General features: G+C 37.6%; 1 protein-coding gene across 4 annotated transcripts in view; it reads right to left on the bottom strand.

Moving 5' to 3' along the window:
• LOC111512285 (uncharacterized) overlaps positions 1-25,814 on the bottom strand; it is a 157,172-nt gene that overhangs the window by 104,913 nt on the left and 26,445 nt on the right. For 3 of the 4 annotated variants that reach the window (XM_074175101.1, XM_074175106.1, XM_074175103.1), the window contains exons 2-4: positions 14,250-14,488; positions 8,584-8,760; positions 8,323-8,406 (exon numbers count right to left, since the gene is read on the bottom strand). In XM_074175101.1, the coding sequence (XP_074031202.1) occupies positions 8,323-8,406; positions 8,584-8,760; positions 14,250-14,488 (500 nt within the window). The remainder of the gene's footprint in view (positions 1-8,322; positions 8,407-8,583; positions 8,761-14,249; positions 14,489-25,814) is intronic. The other variant, XM_074175102.1, reaches the window with a different exon arrangement.

Here is a 25,814-nt window from a genome sequence, read left to right as displayed (position 1 = left end):
AATTACAAATTTTTGATAATAGAATATAATATAAATGTAAATGTACAAATTTTCGTCTAATCTTCAACCTCAGATTCAATATTGTGTTCAATACGGTTGTCTACGTCCCACATTTTTTTGCTCCTCTTTTAAAAAATGCTGCATGCATTTCTTCCAGTCTTCTGCAGAAACAGTTCGAATAGCTTCTTGTAGGTGATGTTGCACGTCCACTAATTTAAATGTTCTGTTTTCTCGTGCCACATATCCTTTTACTTGCGCCCAGATTAATTCTATTGGGTTTAATTCGCAGTGGTATGGTGGTAACCTTAAAACTGTAATTCCACGACTTAACGCCATTTCATCCACGGCGCATTTTTTATATTTGTCTGTGTGTAATTTTGTTAGCTGAAGTAGTTCTGCCTCTAAACTATCTTTGTTATATTGGATGTTCTTATTAATTAACCATTCTTGAATTGCTGCTTTTTTCCATGATTGTTTCGGTAATGGTTCTAAATGTCGACTATGGTATGGGGCATTGTCCATGACGATGACAGACCCAGGTTCCACAAGTTGAATGATGCCTTCAAACCATTTTTCAAACATATCCGCATTCATCTCTTCATGATAGTCGCCTGTTTTCTTAGATTTAAATATTAATTCACCATTTGGTAAAAATCCACTGTCGCTTCCTATATGCGTAACTATCAGACGACTACCTTTTCCAGATGGCTGTTTTAACCCAACTGACAAACCTTCAATAAAGGCTTGTCGTGCACTTGTTATATTACCATCCTGCCATACTTTTTTGACCGTATGTCCTTGGTTAACCCATGTCTCGTCCATGAAGTAAAATTTTTTTTTGAGCTTCCGAAATTCGTCAATTTTTCTTAGATAGTTTCTTCTCCATGCTATTATTTCTTGACGTTCAGTGAGAATGCTTTTCCTGTCAACTTTTCCGTACGTAAATTTCATTTCGTGTACAAGTTTCCTAAAAGTTTCTTTACCCATTTTTGGGACCAATTCATGATCGCTAAGTGCCTCCAGAACTGTTTGTAGTGTGGGCAGTTCATTTCTGAAAAAGAAACTGTGAATAGTTCTGCGTATACTGGTTTCGGCTTCTTCATCAACTGTGATTTTTTTTCGTCCGCTACTAGTTTTTGGCGTTTGTACGTCCCCATGAATTTCTGCTTCTCTTAGTATTTTGTAAATCGATGATTTTGGTACACCGGTATAATCAGAGCACATATCAACTAATTTATCTTTTGTAATTGTGGAACTTAATGATGTAGAAATGCCCGGTTGGTTATTCGGAGGTACACATGTACAATTACAGCACATATGCACAAAGTCATCTTTTGGTGGCTGATGATCTCTTTCAAGACAGTGAAATACTGTTTAAAAAAATCTGTTTAAAAAATCTGTTTTTCCGTTAACCAGCTGTCGCACCCCTACGAACAACAACCCTCAGAAGTCGAAACTTGTGCGAGCTAAGGATTAACGAGGTCTTACCTTTTAACGTGTGATTCCTAACACGGGTTGGACGGTAGCAAGTGAAGATCGATCGTTCAGACTAGGGCTTGAACCACCGACCAACACAGCAGTCAATTCGAGTGAGTGAACAAAGCACCTACGCCGAACCGCTTGGCTACCGACGATACTAGCAGTACAATTTGTTTTTCACTTACTGACCGAGACTCCGACTGTTTTACCTTTTTCGACGTGGAAGGCCCGACCATGTCTCCCATTTTTTCAGTAGTTTGAGAACGGTGTAGAAATATAATTATGTAACGCTTAAACACTTATTAGCACTATTATTTTCACCAATTGTTATCACAACACATCGATTGCTGACTAACTTAACTGTAAAACGTACAATGTGCTGTATAATTCACAAACCAATGATACGCTCATGGCTGCAAGTACATTAGTGAGGACTGCAACGATGAGATGGAAGTTACGGTAAAGTGACAAAGACAGAAATATCGTTGCGTACAGCGTTGCCACTAGTTGTAATAAATATCTAACACTATCCAGAAAATAATGAATTTTAACTGATCAGTAATCAGGAAATGTATGAGTATTACTCATTACAAACTCATTACTGATTTTTGTCATAAATAATACCTTTTAATCGTACTAGTATTGTGTATTATCTATAATTTGCCACAACCTACAACTCTATTGCTTACTATATTTTGATTCTGCTATAAACTGGTAACGTAAAATTTAGATATGACAACGCGCTTTACTCTCAATCATTATTGGTTTTACTATAGTTGACGCACTATTTCAGGGATCAAAATAGTATTTTTGAATAAAAATGGGTCGACGGGATAAGCATCTTCATCGACAGAAAGGTGAATACCTACAAACTTGAAATATCAATTATAAAATGATCCATGTAAAACATAATGTGTTTTCCACCTTCATTCATTATCAGAATCGTCTTGTTCTTGAGTACTATCACTATCTAAATCTGAATTATAATCTACTTCCTTAAATGTTAAATCAGCAGAACCTAATTAAAAATCGGATTTTGTTTAAATTAATTGTTTTTTTGTAAATGTAGAAGTTTCCATAATGAATACGATTTCGGATCGTGATCGGGGTATTGAAAGCGAATGTTGCCACGTTTATCGGTTTTCCGTGTTATGTACCTAACAATATATTTGTGAAATATTTAAAATCGAAATGGCGCTAAGAACAACATTTTGCAAAAGGCGGGGGGGGGGCTTAGGTAAATTACGTGAAGCGTGTTTATATTGATTCAGGTAGTCGGGTGTGATGAAACCTGTACCTGGATTTGGTAAATTGTCAATAACGTTCATTGACCCTTTTCCACCTGCCGTCATGATGTTTGCTATTCCTGAACTTCTTAGAATGGGATTCCATATTCGATTGAGGTTCACCGCTTCTTCTTTTCGCTTCTTCTTTTCTGTTGAAATTCTCCGTTTGTTTGTGGATCTCTATTGCCTCCCGTACCAGTCGGCTATGGTATCCCTGGTCGGGTGCAGAGAGTTCCGTGTTCTCAAACAGAATCCTGTAGTTTCCTTCAATGAATGCGTGTTCAGCTACAGTTGACTTGTCTGTTTTGCCTAGTCTGCAATTTTTTTCATGCCCTCCAGTATTGTTCCCATGGATCTTTTGGTGGTTCCCACAAGTGTTCGGTATGCGATAAACCCCTGCTGCTGAGAGTGGATCCCTTTTGTCTTTAGCCAAACTGAGGCTTTGTTGAATCTTCTTGGTGGGTTTGAAAACCGTTTCAATGTTGTGTTTCCCCAAGAGATTTCCAATTCTGTCTGTGACCTTAGGGATATAAGGTAGATACGCGCATGCAACCACCTGAGTCTTCTCCCCGTTTTGAGCCGTAGAACTCTTCAGTTTCTTGGCTTCGTTCACCTCGGGTACACTGTATCCATTCGATCCCAAAGTCACTTGGATATGTTCCAGCTCTTCCTCTAGATGCTCTGGTCCATTTATGTTTCGAGCTCGTTCCGTTAGAGTGGAGATGACTCCTCTATCCACTATCAGCAGCAAGGGTTTGTTGCATACCGTGCACTTGTGGGAAGGTACACATCGAAACTACCTAAAGATCCATGGGAATGAAACTGAAGGAGCATGAAAGAAACTGCAGACTAGGCCAAACAGACAAATCATCTGTGGCAAAACACGCACTCAGTAAAGAACCATAGGATTATGTTTGAAAACACGGAAATCATTGTCCCCGACTAGGGATACCATTGCCAACTGATACGGGAGGCAATAAAAGTCCACAAACCTCAGTCGAATATGGAATCCTATTCTAATGAGTACAAGAATAGCAAACAGCATGACGGCAGGTAGAAAAGGGTCAACGGATGCTATCGACAATTTAACAAATCCAGGTATAGGAATTATCACATCAGACTATCTGAATTAATTTGAACACTTTTTACGTAATTTACCTAAGCCAGATACAGGTATTAGCACACCAAACTACTTAAGGAGTCAACATAAATACGCGTTACGCAGCCGTAATATCCAGTCATCGGAGATATTAACTCGGGTTGTATAAACCTCTGAAGAAGCTAGCCATTCAGACTAGCGAAACGTCAGGAAGAAATTCCAAAAATCGACGGTCTTCAAACCTGCAAAATAGTGATACTAAAAACCTCAGCTGCAAAGGCTTCAACCATTTTAACCAATGAAAATGTGGAGAAAGTGAAGCGTGTGGCAGCGAAGTTCGCTTCAAATTGCTGAATTTTGACCAAATACAAACGGTAGCATAAGCATCGCTCAAGAACTGTTGAATGACATCAACGGCGATCCAGATTTGCTCAACAGGGTCATAATTGGTGATGATATGGAAACCATAGTCCCAACAGAAGAGCCCAAATGTCAAGGTTTTGCTTACTTTTTTCTTCAATTACCGTGGCTTTGCGCATCCGCAGTTCTTGTCACACTTTATTGACCATACAACCGCTCAATAAAGTTTATTATCTTGGAGTTATGCGCCCCTTTCTAGAAACAATACGAAGAAAACGTCCGGTATTGTGGAAAGATAAGTCATGACTTTTGCATCACGATAATACACCTGCTCACTCGTCATTGCTTGTTCGTAATTTTTTGTCCAAACTGCATACGCGTGACTGATGAATCAGGAAAGGAATTGTATTTCGCGTAAAAAAAATTTATTTGTAAATTGCAAAGCGCTTTCGGCTATTACGCCATCATCAGTGCGATACCTGCAACTAAGTAATATTCAATGATATTTATTTTAATTTTGTAGAATTACTTACTCGTCAAGTTAGAAATATGGAAACCTCGCATTATTACTTAATAGGTTTTTTTAAATTCAACACCCACAATTCTTATTATTTTTGAATTTGTATTAAAATTTTCAATATTTTCTGAGAAAAGCAATTTTCAATGTATCACATACCCGTACAGCCTAATTACCTGATTAAATCAGGCATACCAGAGATGTTCTCAATTTTCGTTGAGAAAGAGGATGACGTCATGATTTGATCCGATTTGATAGTGCTTTAATATTACCTGAAGAATATGTTTTTTTCTGTTAACATATATGACGCTCTCATACACCAAAATCATTTTCGTAAACTACACCTTACGATTTGATCTCCACAAACTTCATTTTCAAAAACATGTGATATTTTTTGAAAATAAAGTTTTTGGAGATCAAATCGTGTGTAGTTCATGAAATTACTATGAATCTTCATAAAGTAACGGTCGAATCAATCAGAAAACCAAAATCTTTCGTATACCGTTGTACACTGGTGGAAATGTGTTCGCAAATGACGGGAGTTTCAAAATCATCGATATATCAATTCAAGAATGAGAGGAAAAATTAAGCTGTGATATCAACAAAGCCATCCGTAGGAAGAAAAAATGTGCCAGCAGATGAAAACTACAAACTTGCAATTATTAGAAACGCGGTAGACTCTTTTAATTGCAAGAAAGGAATATTGACTCTCGGCGAAATGATGAAAACTTTCATAAAAGACCGACGAAGCTCAACGAATGATGTACAATTGTAAAGATGTGGCAAGACAAAAACATTAGAAGTTCACGTCGAGTATTTTCTGAAGACTGGTCTACCGTTCTGAAGCCGTTCAAATAAAGCTCGTTTCACTGAATAGGTAGTAAACAAGATGGCACAGAAATAAAATATTATTATTCTGCGTCTGTCTCCTTATCATTCCGAACTCAATCCTATTGAACTCGTTCGGGTTCAAGTGAAGGATTTCGTAGCAAGAAGAAACACGACATTCAAAATAAAAGTTGTCAAATTACTCTTTAGAGAGTCGTTAAAAAATGTCGATTTCGAAAAATCACGAAAATATATTGAACATGTTAGAGCTCTTATTAGACCATTTAGTTAGGGTAATTGTAGAACCTTAGATCATTACATTTTACGAAGATTCAATTATCTGATGATAACACACAATAATTTTTGCTAATACTTGATATCTTCCATATTATTATGTAAACTTTTCAAATCAAAATGTTATAACAATACCATTTCTGTATAAATAAATAAACATAGTTATTAGTTTTAAGAAGTATATTTAATAAATCCCCAAACGCACGTCACTGGTAGAAAACGAACCGAACGCTCTTTAAATTTTTTTTGCGATACAAAAATGGAGTGGACCCGGTGAAGAAATATAAATCCGCTCATCAAAGCTGTGGCAAATCATGAAGAAATCACAAAATTTTGTTAGAGAACTCATCGTTTTGCATTTATTACTATTAGGAAACAAAGTTTAAAAAATGCATATTTGAAATTAATTGAAATCTAATATATAAAAATGGATGTTTGTTGGTTGGTTGGTTAGTAAGTGATAAACTTCTACATCGCTCAACCGATCATGATGAAACTTGACATGTATCAGTAATTTTTCATAGAGAAGGTTTTTAGGCTATCAATTTTTCTGTAACTCGCCACTAGAGGGCGCTGTAGAACAATTTTTTGAAAGCACTGTTCTATAACGCTGCGTACGCCTAAATTCGTTGATTCTGATTCTGTGAAAACATTGGAACAGCAGCGATACAGCAACATAGTACTAGTGTAACATAAAATGAGATATAAGAATAAATACATATTAATTCTGGTAGACATAAGAGGATACAAACAATACTATTCCTACCTAATTATAGGAGGACTGTCAGAGAAGAGAAGCAAAGGGGTCTAAATACATTGAAACCTACTTCAGATCCAAGCCCAATCTTCACAAAAACCAATCTAAAAAATTAATGTCTCCAAGAACTGCATAGATCGAATACCATGTGAATGTTTAAAATCCTTCAAAAAGTGAAAAGCCCTTGGTGAGGACCCAGCGAGGAGAATTCCGCAAAATTGGGAAAGCTGAGCATGTTTGAATACACCAACATAACTTTCAGAGATCTAGCAATGAAATCATTCATAGGAAAGCACATTGGTTCGAAAGGAAGTTCGAAGACGCTGCATACGTATATATCGAAACACGACGCGTTCGGTCAAACCAGAGTGAAGATTCACCCCTACGAACAACAACCCTCAGAAGACGGAACTTGTGGCGAGCTAAGGACTAACGAGGACTTACCTTTTAAAATTTGATTCCTAACACGGGTTGGACAATAGCAAGTGAAAATCAATCGTTCAGCCTGCGGCTTGAACCACCGACCAACAAATTTATGAATTATATTACTCTATAAAAATTGTAATGTACAATATCAAGTGTCCACATGATGAAAAAGTTATGGAATCCGTCATTATTAATTTGAATGTTCTGCATATTCTTTGGACGTGGTAGGCATAGAAGATTTTCTTTTTTAGAAAGTTACGCAGGTCACCGACTTGGCTTGGCTTTGTAGAACTTTACACTAAACTAAAATCCATTTAGATAAAGACTATATACGACATAATACTAATGAATGCGGTCATTTTGAGGACATTGTAACGATGGGAACAGATATCAAGTTAGATGTAGTTAGTTAGTTAGATGTTACTAATGTACTTACCATACTCTTCTTTGAACATAAAAACCAAATATTTACCGTTTTTACTATTTTTATGGAAAACAACGTGTATCAAATTAGTGTAGAAATGTGTGCCTATAATGGGGAATGTTCCTCCTGACGAAAATCAAGTAGTTTTCATAAAAGAGCTCTGAAACAACGCATTTTAAACTTATCATTTCAACCTTTTTCTTTAGAAAATTATTCAAATACTTGAAAAAGAGGAATGAAATAATGCATTCAACATTTAAATGGATTCGTTTCTATTTCACCATATGGCAACATCGGTTATAGCTAATGAAGGACAATGAATCTGTTACCTGTATGAGACGAACAAGGATGACATATTTCAGAGGCGTGCTGTTCTGTTTACTTATGTTCCGAGTTCCGAGACATTCTGTGACACATGACATTTTATGCACCTAACCTATCTTCCTCTATATGAATAAATAACAAAACAACTGTTGTTTATGTGGCTTGTGGAGGTGGTATTGAACTTTAATTTATATTCTGCCTTAATTGTTGATTTATACAGATAATTTTCCTTTTTTAAAGTAGTATATCTAGGTACGTATAAATTATTTCAAACTTGATATAGGCGCTGTTGACAATATGTGAATTAGAACAAATCCCTTTAAAAATTAAAATCCAACATTTGAAACATCAATTTGAATACTTTTCGAAGTGAATTTGAAAAACTCATGAATTAAACTCAACTTTATTTTGTTCAAACTTGCATTTGCTGTAATAACCCAAATTGAGGAACATTCCCTATTGCAAGCATGTAAAATGTGCATAGCTATAAATGATATCAAGTGCATCGAGTTGTGGAAAACTACTTACTAGAAATGGAATTATGTAATGACGTTCCCAATACGGTCAAGGCATTACTGAGATCTGCGTGATACTTCTTGAAAATAGAGTCATCTGGAACGTAATGTTAGTACTGTTACTCAAGTTAGTACCGATCGCTCGTGACATTAGTGGTGATACAATTAGTAAACTCTAAGACTTTGATATTGCCCTTTATTATCATAGATATAACTTAATGAAAAATTTGAAATAATCTTCCTTTATCAATAAGAGACATATTTTACTACTTACAAAGTTCGTCGTTGTACGTTTTGGTGACGCTAGCGTCATCTACATTCTGCCCGAGCATACCATTCACCAATTTCTCCAAAAAATCCTGAACTTGCTCCTTTCCTTTCTTCTTCAACTCCTCCAGATCTTCATCGACTTCGTCCAGAGGTTCCGATTGCATGTTTACTTCTATTTCGACTGTAAAATAAATACATTTCCTCAGAAACTGAAGTAAGACTAATCATAAAAACATATAAATCTGAAACCTTCAAAGCCAATGAAAAAGAACAATTTTTGAAAGTCATGTGTTTTTGTATCACCATATCTCAATGTCTATTTATTCTACTGTGTCGTGGTTTATACTGATCGATCCTGCTCTACTACAACGCCCATCCGCCCGTTTCACAAATCACCGTCATAAAATTAAATTGGAAGTCATATTACGGTGACGAATAGAAATTGGGAATGCGGGGATGGTTATCGCCGTCGTATTCAGTTCAGGAACTGATCGCGATTCGAGTGTTGAAATTCTATATTGTTGCAGTTATAATTATTCAACATTTTTGTTATCTGTTTAAAATATGTGTCTTTGGAAAGTACTAATAGTAATAACGAGTGTGATAACAACGCAGACTTTTTCCATTGTAGTGATTCCAATAGCGATAGTGAACAATACGAAAAAGAGATACCAGTGAATAAGATTTGGATGCATTTGAATATTGAAACAGAGAGTATGTTTCAATGTATATAAGAATCTACATCTCAAGTTTAGTTTCGAAGGAAGCACACTATTACAAGTAAGATCAGATTTGACCGAAATTCCTTTCTCAACTGTACGTAAAATAGTCAAAAACGAACCTCATAATAGGGGAGCCCAAACGGGGATTTCGGGATTTACTAAAGCGCCGCAGATTAATATAGAGGGGGATGCCTTGTACCCGGTTAAGTACCTCCACCAAATATGAGCCCCACATATAACCGCCTGTGAGGGATAAAGGATCAGATTAGTAAAAAAAATTGATCATCAGAAATTCTCGAGCGCGTCAGATTAAGGTAGGATGAGTTAATTACCTGCTAAAAAGTGTATATTCCAGTAATCTGACAATTTGAAACTGACGTAAAGAAAGGGGAGGGCAGCAAAGTTGTAAAAAAAATAACGTCATTTCGACATTCTCGAGCGTAGCTAATTTTTTTTTTATTTTGAAGGAAATAATTCGAGGATAATCTAACGATTTCCGCAAACCGAAATAACAAAAATTCGTCGATAAAGTTTAATGCGTGCAGCTGTGTGATACCTATATTTCACTCTTCGAGTTCCTATTCCTCTATTCTCTATTCACTATTTCTCTATCTATTACTCTCTCACTCCGTCCCCACTCTGAATTCTGTTGCCATGACGCCATCACAGAGACTCGTTCGTGATGAAGATGATGATTAATTAATCAATTAATTGATGGATATAGCCGTTAATACGTCGTAGGAAATCATAATGAAAAAAAGAAAAATTAAACTTTCTAGGTTTTTTAACACTTTTATATTATTTATATATATTAACTTATATATTGTATAAGTTTGAAAATGTCCTTATAGGACAAAACTGCAGTAACATTAGTTACAAATAAAAGTGGTAAAAAACATAGAAAATTTCATTTCTCTTTTCTTCGTTAAATAATTAATTGATTATAAAAAATTAAATTTGTTTATAAATTTATTTTCTTATAAATACAAGTATTCTACTTGAAAAACATACACTTATTTATTTGCATGCTATTTTCTGAGCTTTTCAATTAAGTTCAATGTATTGAAAAAAAATTAAAAAATATTGTTTTTGTCAGATTAAGCGAATCCCTCTAGATAATCGTCAGATTATGAGACAGCACGTCTAAAACATAAAGATGAACCATATATATCTTAATCTGACGCGCTTGAGTATTTCAAAATGGCCAATTTTTTTGCACATTATAATAATGGCCGCGAGTTTGCGTCAGATCGAAATCGTCAGATAATTGAATGGGAGCTGTATTTGATGCACTTAACATCCCCTTAGAAAATCTGACGCGCTCGATTAAATTTTTTTCTTTTCACTTTTAACTCTTACGTACAATCACCCACATCATGCAAACGATCAGATTAACATACCAACATTATTAAAAATACGTAGGAAGTTGATGCTATTAATGCAACAGTATTTTTTTACATATTTAAAAATCTATAGCTGCTTCCCCCACCTATGAAAGTATGTATTATATAACATTTTCTTTTTCTTATCATCTAAGCTTTGCAACCTAATATGTCTCAATGACACTCGAGTAAATCCCTATTTTGCATCGTGGGCTCCCCTATCATGAATGCAAGACGCGATGTGATACAGGATTACCAAAATCTAATAAATTCATAATATATCTTAATAAAAGTAATGGGATTTCTACAACTGAAATCATAAGGAAGAAATTGACTACTTCCGGCCATAACGTGAGCTCCTGTGACAAAACTCTTCAGAATTGGATAAAGAAACTATGATTTAGATTTTAAATAATAAACAAACGTTAATCAGTTATGGAAAGCAGAAGAAAAGTGGAATTGCGTAACAAATACTCAGAACAAATAACGTAATACAGACAAGAACAAAGGCAAATTTTCTATTTGGACGAAACTTGGTATGACACTCACGACACAGTTACGAAAGGGTGGTTCGAGAGTGTGTACGCCTAACATGCCTGCAAACAAAGGATCGCGACTAATCATTGTGCATTGCGGAGGAATTCCGAATTCTTTGAAATGATGTGGAAAAAAAGTTGAGGACTGCAATGTTGACTATCATAAGAACATGGAAGCTAATATTTTCGAGGAATAGTTTGAAAACACATTTACCTAAATTTGGATACGAATGGTGAAATAGTTCTTGACAATGCTTCTTACCATTCACGACAGTTCATTAAAGTACCCAATAAGAATTCGAGGAAAGATGAAATACAAAGTTTTTTAATGGGTAACAATTTGTATTTTGAAGATTACTATACTAAAAACCAACAACTTTAAGTTTTACAGACAGGAATATTTGAAAAAGTGTATGCCCTTGAGAGTATTGCTTAGAAGTATGGACACACCATACTGAGACTCCCCCCTATTTTTGTGTTTTCAATCCCATCGAGTTGATTTGGGGAAAATTGAAACAAAGCATCAGGCGTAAAAATAATTTTCCAAAATTTGATAAGGTAATAGAGCTAATTAAAGAAGAAGTATCTAATATTAATGGAGAAGATTAGCAGAAAAGGATCAAAAAAGTTATTTTAGTTGAAAAAGACTATATGGAGATTGGACACTTCCATATCAATGGTGGAAATGAAGTCATTATTGATTTAAATGACGACAGTGATAGTGAAATAGAGAATATGAAAGAGGCATTATCAGGAGCTTTCGAAAAAATTTAGTGAAGTGTTTTTGAAGCGATTTATTGTATATATGTGAGTAAGTAGTATTCGGAAGTTATTTGAATCCCAACTTTCCCACTCCCCTATATAAACGAATGATCCAACAACCCTTCACCAGAGAGAGGTTGAAGAAACCCTTAAGTCAATAGAGGTGGTAGTGAGTGAAATTAACAAACGCAGGGCAGTTGGCATGAATTCCCAATAACCCAAACTTTATTTCCTCTAAATTACGTAAAACAAATTTGCGAATCAGACTGGTGGTCTCATTTCTAACTGCTACATACGTGAAAGTTTCGGAAATGCTCATTAAAATTCAATCATTCCTACAATAATTTGAAACTACGATTCAGTATAAATAATACGTACTACATGGTGGGTAACGTCAAAAACAACCCAGAGTACAATATCCATACCAATAGTCTAATTAACATTTTTTTAATGCTACAGATATGTAGATGATATCTTAGTCCGTTTTACTGGTAGAAACCTGCAGCTGGGTACGTTTATCGAATTTGTTAATTCCATCCACCTTTCGATCAAAGGAACAACCGAGATGAAGGTGAATAACTCTTTCCAGACTTGACCATCACTAGAATTACTAATAACCATCACAGACAGACAGACAGACAGAATTTGCTCTCCACAATGTTAACGAGGTGAATATTATTTACCCAATTCTTTCAAAAAAATTTCAAAAACAAGCTCTTAACCGGGGTGTATTCAGTTTCGAAGAATGATGTCATTATGTGACTCTAACTTACTTTGGTGATCATACACCGCTCGTTTTTTTAAAAAACAAACAATTGGACGTAGTCTACAGAACAAATAATAACTTCAGTAATTTCATTGAAAACAATAATGAAAAAACTCTAGTGTCGAATAGATCGAATAGATCGGGTATATGAGTTGACTTGTGGTTCTTGTCCTAAATTTTATGTTGGTCAAACCGAAAAAACTGTCTGCAAAAGGAAAAAAGACCATAAAAGTAGTTTTTGTAAATTGAGAAGACCGATTCAACAACTCAACCATATTTTGAGAAAGGGGCACGAGTTCATTCATGATTATGACGTATTGCATTTGGAGGAGAACGGTAAAAAACTCATTATTGATTATTGCACAATGATCAGACAGATTTGAATTGTTCCCCTTTATCGATTTTAGTTCGCAATGAGGTAATTAGTAATTAAGATAGATGCTAAAAGTAGGTAAAAAGGTGTCTCAGGTGAAACTTGTATTGAGTATTCTCCAGTTCACTGTGTTTTTTCTAGAAAGGTAAATATTTTATGTAATGAATTTATCAGGTCAGATAGTCACTAGGATTCAAGTAACTGTAAAAGCATGACACATGATCTGTTCAGTTAGTATTGTGATGCCAGTAATATGATGGTTACCCAACAATAAAGGTCTCTTCCCACTATACTCCACTATTCCCACTATACCGTGAACCTACCGGCCCATGCTAAAAAAAAATTCTTCCTACAATTTATGTGAAACAACCCCACTAGACCGTTCCGGTCCGCCACGTAGCGTATCATGCACGTGCCATCACAGTATTCGAGTCGAGAATATTTTGCCGGTGCTGATACGCAATGTGCATGGCACGTAACGTTGCTAAACCGTAGGTCTCCGGCAGCAAAACAGTGTATAAATGGATTGTAATCATCTTCAGTTTTATTCAGCAATACATTCCATTGAAATGTAGACATTCGAAAATACTGAAGCAATTTTTCTTCATCATCAACTAAATGTCTAAATATTGTCCCATATTCTCCTTCACTTTCCCGTTATCTTGAAGAGTTGTGAATCCAATAGCGAATAGCGTCGGGTCTTTTTTTGAGTTTCTGCTTCTTCATCGTCCAAATTAATAGCTACCAATGCCAATTGTCGAGCAGATAATCTCATAGCCATATTCGTTCTTCGTGGTAAACTCTTCTACACGTTCACACTACACTGATGAGTAAGCCGGAAAAACATACAATACTTCACATTACCTACAGTTGTCAAAGGGGTATCTAACGGTCATGATACCCGTATGATACGGTCATTATACGAATTGCTTACGGGCTTAGAACACGGTTGATCCATTACAGTAGGCAAGGTAGAACGTGTCGTGTTATTTTCCGTGTCTGATACGGTCCTAGCACGGCCATGGTTGGTACGGTATAGAGGGCAGAGACCTTAAGAAGTGAATTATAAAAAGTTTGCGTGATAAAACCACCTTCAACGTATAACATACAAAAAATATACACTTTTCACCTTTTTTCGCTGGATGAATCGCATTAAGTATCCCTCGAAACCAAGACTCTGGCGGTCTCAGACAGTTCTTGCAGGTCCAACCTGATCGCTGCTCGTTGAGGCTCGAACATTTTCTTCTGCAGACCCTTCCTCTGCATTTTATGCACGTCACTGCCTCATCTCCTCCCAAAATACGTTCGATCGATCGTAGGTAAATCCCACAGACGTCACAGTACCATTCCTTGGTCAATTTACGATTACTGAAAAGGAAAGAACAGGTTACGGAACGGCTCAGTTTGTTTTCTTCATCACAAATAACGTCACCGGCATGATACAAATTACATATGCAACAAGCAACAAGGAAGGACTCATACGAGAATCACCTTTTGAGTTTTTAACAAAAGGTAGGAAAATAATTTTTGAATAAATGCCGTTTTCTTCTTTTACAGAATATTCGTCTTTGAGATTAATACATATTTGCATGCATTCAACTACATGCAAGATGTTCTAACAATCAATTTTGAATCAACATCTTTCATTTGAATACTACCGGAGTTTTTCCCAACACCAAATCATTATCGACACGTGTTTCGATCACCAAGTGGTCATCTTCAGTAATATTCATTACTACACCAAAGGTTCCAAACAGTGCATCACAATTATTTCATTTATTTAGACTAGACTAGAATAACCAAACTACACCAAAAATTCTAGTGGTTGAAAAATCCTCGAGACAATTTAAATATACATATATCCACTAAGAATTGTTTTATTTCAAATTCAAAGGATCTTCTATAGTTTATTTCCTCAGGTACCGGAGTAATGAATCATTTTCAAGTGTCTGTTCCATAGGCGCACATAATTGAGTCGGTTAAAAAGTGAAAAATGTAGTATTTATTTCGAACATTCACTGTTGTTGTATGCTTCTATATAACAATTCTCAAAATACTCTTTATAATTGAATGTTTACTGTGAGTAACAGACATATGTAACACTCGCATTATTACTCAATAGATTTTTTTCATGAAACACTTAATTTTTTTTACTTTTGAGTTTCGATTAAAATTTTCAATACTCATATACCATATACAATACCATATAAAACCTTCCACATGAAAATAATGATTAGACCAAAAAATATATACCACGCCTGCCATGCCATACAAAGAAACCGCCCACGTTCGGTAACTATTTTGTTTTTATGTCTTACGAATTGACTTCGTATATAGGTACTATAACTAACATATTGAATTTGGTATCCGTCTAAATAGCTTTCCAATTACCACATTGTGAGTGACAATTATTCTAAAATAAGTTGCTGCTATGGTCAAAAAGATAGATCGGCAGTTGCAGGACACGCTTTCTGAGAGGGCAACTATGACATTACCTTCGAACGCAAGCCAGTTCTTGATAAAATTAGAGGTTACTATCCAAGGCTATTCAGAGAGGTCATAGAAATACATAAACATAAAACTAATTTCAACCGTATGGAATATAGTTTAATCACCATCAAGATATTGATACTGACACTCTATAACACAAACATTCTCACAATAATTGAAGAAGGGTGGGACCAATATTGTGCACTCTTCAAGTTGGCGGCACTCTCAAAGGCCAAAAAACTAATACATAGAAATGAACCAGCTGCGAAATAGTCCACGTTTACTGTAGAATTGGCGGGAAATCGACAGTGAATGCAGAACGTTCCAAGAAAAATGGAACTTTCAGTATTTTGTGATTGAGTCCAGTAATAAGGCGCTATGTTAAATTTTTAATGAAACCATAGCTGTTCTCAAAGACTATAACATTAAACGACACTATGAATCGAAACATCTTCAAAGTTACTCCAAATACACAGGAAGTTTGCGGAAGGAAAAATTTGAAGCTTTGAAACGCGGACTCAAATCGCAGCAATCTTTGTTTACCAAAGCAAATACTGAACAAGAGTCTGCAACTCGCGCCAGCTTTCGTGTGGCTCTTGAAATCGGAAAACGTGGCAAACCATTCACCGACGGAGAAATGATAAAATAATGCTTGATTGCAGTAGCCGAAGAAATATGCCCCGAAAAGGTAAATTTATTTAAAAATGTCAGTTTGTCAGCAAACACCGTGGCTCGGAGGGTGCAAGACATCTCTAGCATTGGATGAGTCAATGGATGTGTCAGATACTGCTCAGGTGTTGATTTTTATTCGCGGAGTAGATAAAAGCTATGAAGTGTATGAAGAACTTTTTGATATTGAAAGTATTCACGGCACGACAACTGGGGCAGATATTTTTAAGGGAGTTGAAAATGTCATTAATAAAAAGAACCTTCGATGGAGAAATTTGAAATCTATAACATTTGATGGAGGCAAAAATATGTATGGTAAAAATAAAGGAGTGGTTGCACTTGTGTCAAAGACTGTAGAAAATGATGGTGGTTCAAAATCATTAGTCTTAAATTGTATCATTCATCAACAGTCCTTGTGCGGAAAATGTTTGGATATGTCTGAAGTTCTAAAACCAGTCATATCAGTTGTTAACTTCATCAGATCCACTGGGCTGTATCACTGACAATTCCGCGAGTTTATTCAACAAATTGGAGAAAATGGTTTACCATATCATACTGCCGTACGCTGGCTTAGTTGCGGAAAAGTCCTTAAGCGCTTTTTTGAACTTCGAGCAGAGATCGAAATTTTTTCAAATGAGAAGCAGCGCTCTTTTGCCGATTTAGAAAATAATGAATGGATGTGGAAGTTAGCCTTCTATGTCGATTTGACAAATCATATGAACGAACTGAATTTGAGATTGCAAGGAGAAAATCAGCTTCTCCCTGATTTATACACCAATATCAAATCCTATTTCAATCGCAATTACGTAAAAAATGTTTCGCACATTTTGAAACATGTGAAATATTCAGCCACACTACAGAGACTGAATCGTCAATTTTGCAATCGAAACTTTGAGAGCTTTGAAGATAAATTTTGATATTCGTTTTTCAGATTTTGATGTCATTTCCAATGAAATTAAGCTCTTTCAAAATCCTTTTGATTCTGACATTGAAACCCTGGATCCGGAAGTCCAAATGGAAATTATTGATTTACGGTGCAGTGATATGCTTGAGAACAAATATCAAAATTCATCTTTGTTGGAATTTTATAAGAGTCTTCCACTGGAACAATTTGATATTTTGCATAAATTTGCTCGTGGGTTGTTTTCTGTTTTTGGTACTACTTACTTGTGTGAGAAAACGTTTTCCAAGATGAAGTACACAAAGAATGTTTACAGATCTCAATTAACCGATGAGAATATTAAATCTCTTTTGATAATTGGTACAAGTGAAATTGATCCACAACTACAAAGAATTGTCTGTGGAAAATCACAATTACATAAATCTCATTAGTGTTTTTGTTTTAATGTGATTCATTTCAATTATTTGTTAGTTATTAATATGCTTAAACTCAGATACTTCAGTTAAGTTTTCTTTGTCATCATTTCTGTCGTTAAGTTTTACGTTGCAAGTAAATAAAACCGAGTAATTATCATTCTGTGTTTTCTTCTTCAACTTATCACAGTAATAGTAACAACAATTAGGTAATCATTGGCTGTCGCGGGCCAGATTGATGAAAGTAAATCATTGGCTGTCGCGGGCCGGATTGATGACATTGGCGGGCCGGATTTGGTCCGCGGGCCGTAGTTTGAAGACCCCTGGTCTAACCTATCACCTATTCGTCTGCGGTTTTTGTGAAACTCTTTATAATGAAAATCATACAGTAAACTAGATTAATTAGTTTTTTTTAGTTAATGAAGATAGAAGGAGAGAGAGGTACGTTTCGTATATTAAGATAGGAGCAAGAGATAAAGAGGTGTGAGCCCACATTTATGATCGAGTAGGTTCTGAAGAATTAGGAGAAAACTGTCATATACGTTGCCACTAGTTTTAGCAGAAGATTCCAATGTTAATTTCGCGTCCGAATATGGACAACTCTTGATAAACTTTCTACAAGATAAAATAGAAATACAAATGAATAATAACCGAAATGAGCCTACCACAACACATGGAACAACAATCGATGTACCAATTTATCGTAACACAAATTTGGATGTGTTGTTCGAAGAGTAAGTTATTAGTCCAGTTAAGAAAGAACTCGAAGAATTTCAAGAACGTGATAGCAGCTGGGCTCTAAATGCGATTTTTAATTTGGGAGTGAATATCTTCAAGTTTACGCCACAGATTGGTTCCTCACTCATAGATCTCCCACCTCAAATTAAGCTGAAAGAAGCTTGCATTAATGTAAAAAATGATGATGAGGCCTGCTTGGCGTGGGCTGTTACCTCAGCACTTTATTCTGTGTAGAAAAATGCTGATCGCACTTCATCATATTCGCTTATTCTGAAGTACTCAAACTTGAAGGAATTCATGTCCCAATGACTGTTAGAAAAATTCCGAGATTTGAAAAGCAAAATGATATGTCAAAAAATCTATACATCCTGAAAAAGATGAAAAAACAACTCAACACTCTTCCAACGTATCTAACGAAGGATAACAAGAAAAAGCATCTGAATCTTTTACTCATTCAGGATAATTATGATGAAGAAGTAGCTCCAGTTCGCTATCATTATGTGTGGATTAAAAATTCATCACGGCTTCTATCTACACAATTGAGTGCTACATGTTATAAGAAATTTTTCTGTGATCGCTGCCTTCATTATTTCTACTCTGAAGAAAAACTCAACAGCCATATTGTCGATTTTTCGCTGGTTAATGAGTCAGCGATTAAAATGCACGAAGTCGGCAAAAATACATTGAAGTTCAAAAACTTGAAAATTAAAGTCCCGTTTGTCGTTTATGCCGATCTGGAGAGTATTCTAGAACTGATAGAGGATAAGACTAAGTTTCAGAAACAAATTCCAGCAGCCGTAGGATACTACTTGAAATGTTCCTATGATGATTCATTATCCTATTACAGAGCATATAGGGGTGAGGATTGTAAGCAATGGTTTGCTGATCAGATAAATAGTTTAGCTTAGGACGTTTCGACAGGTCTGATGTGCCCCTTCAATATTAATATGACTGTTAAGTTGAGTTTCGAAGAGCTACACACTGCCACATCTGTGAAGAGCCTTTCACTCCTTAAGAAGAGAAAGTACGCGACCATAACCATCTCATTCCTGGAAATAACTATCGCGGTCCTTCTCATGAAGGCTGCAACATCAACTTAAGGGATAGTCACGTAATCACAGTCGTTTTCCATAATCTATCAGGCTACGCTCAGCCTGCTGGTAAATCCGCCGCTGGACCTGCCATGAAGTATTCATAAGTAACATTGTTGAATAACACGCTACTCTGTTCTACTCATGACGAAATTACGCAACCCAACATGCAACAGGCTTTTCTGTTAGTCTTACGATTCTATACAGTCTTCCAGGCCTTTAAACATTTCTTCAAATGAAAAAATCACCACCCAACGAAGACATTCACGAGTTATTTCTACGTTTATACACAACTGGCCTAGTAGGCAGAATTGGAACCTCTGTTGTAAAATTAGTATAATAAAAACACTGTCTCTAGATGCCCATCAAGAACAATGCCTTAATTCTGGTGTGGGAAAATGTCTAGGCAGATTCTATAGGGTAGTAAATGTCTAATTTTATGAATGATGTAATGACACGTTTCAATAGCCCCTCAATTGTTTCTTTCTAATAAAATCACAATAAATGAGCAGTATCGAAACTTAAATTTAACAGCTTTCACCTCATAAATATCTTTACCAGTATGTCTAACCACCATATATGTATTGGAATCATTTGTTCCGAATATTTGACTTGATATTTTTCTTGTGTGCCATAAATCCACTGCCCTAGATCGACCGGTACAATATTTAATACACCGTTACGATTTTATCGATCCTGAAAAACGATTGAAAGTAAAAAATGTCTTTTACTGAAAGTATAATTGAAGCTCTTAAGTAGAACACTAGCATTAAAGGAATCTGAAAAAGTTGCTTTTCTCACACACCAAAATTGTAAAACGAAAGCTAATTTAAAGTGAAAGAGATTAATCTATGTTTTTATTTCTCGCATGCTGAAGAACTTGTTTTTCTAGACAGGAGTTTTAGATCTGTATGTATAATTTTTCAATTAATTAATGAGATTTCAACCATGGTTAATTTTAATAAACTGATGGATATAGCCGTTACTACGTTGTAGGCCTAATAAAAACTCAAATATATTTTGGTGAAATCTTATTTCCTTTTTAATGCCAAAAATAATGTGGAAAAGATAGAGATATCTGGAGTGTATAAGCTTGAGTGTCCTGAGTGTTTATGTGGAGCATCATGACCGAAATTTCTCAAAACGGAACGTCGAAGGTCCTTCAGATTAGGTAAAAATGATTCGACGTTCTCAAACCATTTCTTGGAGTGCAACCACATGTAACCGAATCTAAACGATACAGAAATTTTGCAGTAAGCAAGGGTTGGAAACTCCATTATTTGGAATCCTTGGAAATTCACAAGCATAGGCATTGCGGATGTAACATACGATATGACCAAATCGATCTTGTTTTAAAACTAGCACAGGTCACATCATACGTAAGCAAAATGCAGGTACTCAATTAAGTCAAGGACCTCTGTTATTACCTACAATGATGTAGGTGTAGATATATAAGGGTAAACATTTTCATTTATTTTCCGGTTTCAATACAACCCACCGTCCAAAAGACCTTCACTCCCGAGGCATCGCTATCCTAACTAAACGAGGACTTCCCCACAAACAACACATCTTTCCTCCTATCCTATCCGAACTTGACTGTCTAGCGATAGATCTTCTATCTAACACTGGCAACATAATAATCATAGCCTATTACAATCATCCAACCCAAACTCTTTCCAGAGACTTAATTGAATATGCATCTTCTCCCCCTAAAGCATTCCTAATAGGCGATTTCAACTCTCGTCAAACTCAATTCGGAGATTCCACCTCCAATGCCAACGGCCGTCTCCTATCCAACCTTCTCCTAGAACTCAACCTTTATAGAATTCCCTGCCCCGACCCGACGTTTCTGAGCCACCACGGGGCCTTTATCATCGACCACATCTTGTGCTCTGAGAGCCTGATAGAGATGATTGATGAACTGGCCTATATCGGGGACACTATTATGTCGGATCACCTACCCCTGATCATCAAAACCTCCCTAAACTTCCCTACTCCTTCCACTCCCGAAACGATTTCATACAAAAACCATAGATACACAGACGTCAAACAATTCCAACTTCTCGTTAACCAAAAACTATCTACTCTTGACAATCCTCCACTGAACCATTCCAGAAAAATTGACGCCCAAATCGAATCAATTCAAAAAATCATCTCAGAGTCTGACGACCTATCCACTCCTACCACCACCCGACGAATAGATCAATCCCCACTTCCCCCTTACCTCATTAACATCATCAAAAATAAACGCAAACTATATAGAACTTTCGTCCGTACCAGGGATCCTGTCCTTAAAACCGAGTGGAACCGTCTTAACGCTCGTATACGCCTCCTCATCAACCAATTCACCCAGAAAAGGTGGATTGAGGAGACTAAAAAACTAGACTACCGAGATGGAATGGCTTTCTGGAACAAATTTAAAGTCCTAAAAACGGAAAACCGACAGTCACCTAGTGATTGACGGTAACATCATTTCCACCCCTCCCGACAAAGCCGAAGCCTTCCGTGAAAATCTCGAAAACACCTTCCGTCTTCCTAAAGACCCACACTTCGACAACCTATTTCTTAACCACATTCACCAACAGGTGTCAGCGCAGTTGGACAGACACCCAGGCCAAATCCCCCTCGACGCCAACTGTCCCTTAAGATCCCCATTCAGCGAGGAAGACATCCTCAATACTATCCACAGCGGTAGAAATACCGCTCCTGGACCAGACTCGGTTAACCGCCGTGTTCTGAAAAACCTCCCCGTCTCAGCAATCCCATTCATCAAACACATCCTAGATGCGTGTCTCGCACACGCCTACTTTCCAAACACCTGGAAACAGGATAACACAATTCTAATCCCTAAACCCCACAAGGATCCTACTAATCCCGACTCCTACAGACCCATCAGCTTGCTTAGCTGCCTTGGAAAACTGCTGGAACGATTGATGACTAACCGTTTGAATGACTTCCTCACACTCCACAACATTATCCCTTCCTATCAACATGGTTTCAGGACCGAACATTCTACCCAGAACGCATTAGTCGAACTACACACCCACATATCCCAAAATATCAACGCATCCTTTTGCACCATTGCAATCTCCTTAGACATCCAAAAAGCTTTCGACAAGGTCTGGCACGCGGGCCTGATCTGGAAGCTTATCCAAATCAAATCAATCTGCCTCATTTTATCCGACTAGTTGCCTCCTACTTATCCAACCGACATATCCGCGTCAAAGTCGGCGAAGCCTTATCCACCCCTTTCTCCCCAAAAGCCGAAGTCCCCTAGGGATCAGTACTCGCCCCTTCCCTATTCCTCATCTATGCACATGATGCTCCCACAACCCATAAAATCCTCCAATACGCCGATGATACCATCCTATACTCCTCCGCCCCCAACACCCGCCGCTTGCAAATTCAAGCCCAAAATATGATCGACCATTTCGAGCAATGGTGCAACAAATGGCGCATCAAAATCAACCCCACAAAAACCCAAACAATCCTCTTCCGACATCCTAACACCTCTACCCGTCCCAAACTAAACCCGGACAACTTAAACCTCAGACTTTTGGGGGAAAACCTCATACTCCAGGACTCGGTTTCCTACTTGGGGGTCACCTTCACGAGGACCCTCAACTGGGAAATCGACCTGAGAGAGACACTGGACAAAGTCCGGAAGAGAACTAACCTACTAAAGGCTCTGAGAGGAAAGCTTGGGGGATGCGACAGTAGAACTCTGCTTCATACCTATAAAACCTTTATAAGACCAGTCCTCGACTACAAAGCAATTATATACTGTACGCTTCCTCCGAGACTGTCCCACCGCATCCTTACGACCGCAAGAAGAATCCTACGCAACATTCACAACCTGCACTACTGATACCGTTCCCTAAACTTATACAACCTCATAAATACTACACCACGCTCGCATCGCCATGGATCCCCCGTGGAGGATCCCGAAGGAAACCCAGGAAAAAGCTCCCCTTTCCCCCAGCCAGACTCCTGGGAGCAATGGAAGACCCACCGGAGCCGATCCAGGACATCCTAGAGGATTTCCCACTGAGATACAGATAGCGGATACCTGTAACAGCGTCCCGGAAAGAACCGAAACAAACACAACCCCGGCCCAAAAAACCCGTACCGAGTCCCAACATCTGGACCATTGACCACCGCAACGAACCCGGACTACCACATGGATCAACTTCAAAACAATGAAGAAAACTGGAACACAAAAACAACACTACACAAACACCAACATAAAACACAACACACACACACAACTCACTCACCCTGAAGAGGCATAAGCCTATAGCAGGGTCCTACACAAACACACACACACACACAAAAACGGTAAATACCTGTAAAATTTGTAATAAACGATTTTCATTCATTTATTCATTCATTCATTTATTTTGATAATTGTTTTCTGCAGTAACGTTAGTTACCAAATATAAGTGGAACATAGGAAGATTTATTTCTCAATTTTCATGATTAGTTTTTTATCTCTAGGTGATGGCATCGGCTGATACTTCCCTCCCCTCCGGGGAAGTAACCCAGCATAGAAGTTTTCCCTCTATTGAAATGCAGCAAGCATCAAGTTTACCATGAAGACTGAACAGAAGCAGCGGATAACATTGCTAGATGTACTAATCCAACGATGTGGTACTAGACTAACCCACAAAGTGTACCGAAAACCTACGAACACGGATGGGTACCTGCAAGCACTATCGAACTTCCATCCCAGTCAATCCCAGTCATCTCCACTCTTACCGGAATGAGCTCAAAAAATATGTCTACCAGGACATCTACAGGAAGAACCGAAACAACTTCAAGTGACCTTGAGATCGAATGGATATAGTGTAACCGAGAACAACAAAGCCATGAAACAGGAGAGTTCTACGGCTCAAAACGGAGAGAAGACTCAAATGGTTGCAAGCGCGTGTCTAACTTATTCCTAGAGTCACAGACAGAATTGGAAAATTCTTGGGGAAACACAACATCAAAATGGTTTTCAAACCCACCAAGAAGATACAATGAAGCCTCAGGTCGGCTGAAGACTATCAGCAACAGAGGTTTATTGCATACCGTGCACTTGTGAGACGGTGTACATCAGAACCACCAAAAGATCCATGGGAACAAGGCTGAAGGTCCATAAAGGAAACTGCAGACCAGGCCAAACGGACAAGTCAGTGAAGAACTCTCTCCGCGGCAAGTATCAGCACAAACTTCGACAGATCTGGTCATCGGAACTGTCGGGGAAGAACAAAGTTGCCTCAACAGAAATGCTTGCCGTTTCAATCTCACTCCACTCGTTTGGAGTAGTGAAGTGGACACGGGAGGAGCTGTATCAACCCGACGTAAAGACTCGAAAAATGATGCATCTCTATAGGATCCTAAATCGTCTGTTTCACGGTTGTACTTCCCCCAAAAAAAGGAGGCCGTGGACTCTTGAGTTTGGAGTGTCTACATGACGGAATGGTACTGGATATAGCCTGTAAAGTCGTCAAGAGTTCGGATCCCCTTCTCTGCATGGTCCGTGACCATGAGCAGGAATTGGAGCATTTCTTTTTAGGCTGATGAACTCGGTTTAGTTTTCGACACTGCAAAAAGCTCATATAAAAACCGCAGAGATCACCTCACTTCTGCGGAAACACAAGGATAAACCAATGCATGGGGTCTTCTTCAATAATATTGGAGACCTTGGCTTATCAAAGCGCCTGACTTTCGCTTTCCTCAGGTCGAGTGAGCTGAAGTCGGAAACTGAGGGGTTCATCATGGTTTGCCAGGATGGTGTCTTCAACACCTTAGTCTACCGCAGTCGCGTGATGGGTATAGAGGTTCCTGACACAAGGTGCAGGGCCTGCCGCGAGGCGTCCGATACCATAATGCACTTGCTATCAGCATGTCCAGCATATGCGGCTTCGGCCTATATCCATCGACCTAACGCGGCTCTTAGAGTGCTATATTACCATCTACGGCACTCTTACGGTATTGACGAGACATCGGTGTTGCCCTACGCTCCAGGAGATATTGAGTCCGTTGTGGGGAACGAGAAGTGCCGAATTTATTGGAACTATTCGTTTCTCACCCTCAAGCTCATACAAGTTAATGAGCCCGACCACCAGAGCAAGACGATATTTCTCGTGGAGTTTTTCACCTCCTGGCGAGACGAATATCGTACGAAAAAAGGAGGAAAAACGGATAAAATATCCAGATTTTCTTTTCGAACTCCGCAGACTCTATCCAGACCACTCTGTCAAGATGGTTGTTCTGATTATTGGAATTCTTGGTGGAATGATGGCCTCTCTACTCTCCAATCTTAAAATCATTCCGGCTTGCCGCACTTAGTCAGAAATCTTAGCCGGACAGATGCAGAAGGGTTTCATTCTTGGCTCACTGCGTTT

The sequence above is a fragment of the Leptinotarsa decemlineata genome, unplaced genomic scaffold, assembly GCF_025532065.1.
Source record: "Leptinotarsa decemlineata unplaced genomic scaffold, Ldec_3_MD MMD2_tig00000882_RagTag_RagTag, whole genome shotgun sequence".
Taxonomy (NCBI): domain Eukaryota; kingdom Metazoa; phylum Arthropoda; class Insecta; order Coleoptera; family Chrysomelidae; genus Leptinotarsa; species Leptinotarsa decemlineata.
Note: the sequence above shows the minus strand (reverse complement) of the source record. Positions and strands in the feature narration are given on the sequence as shown.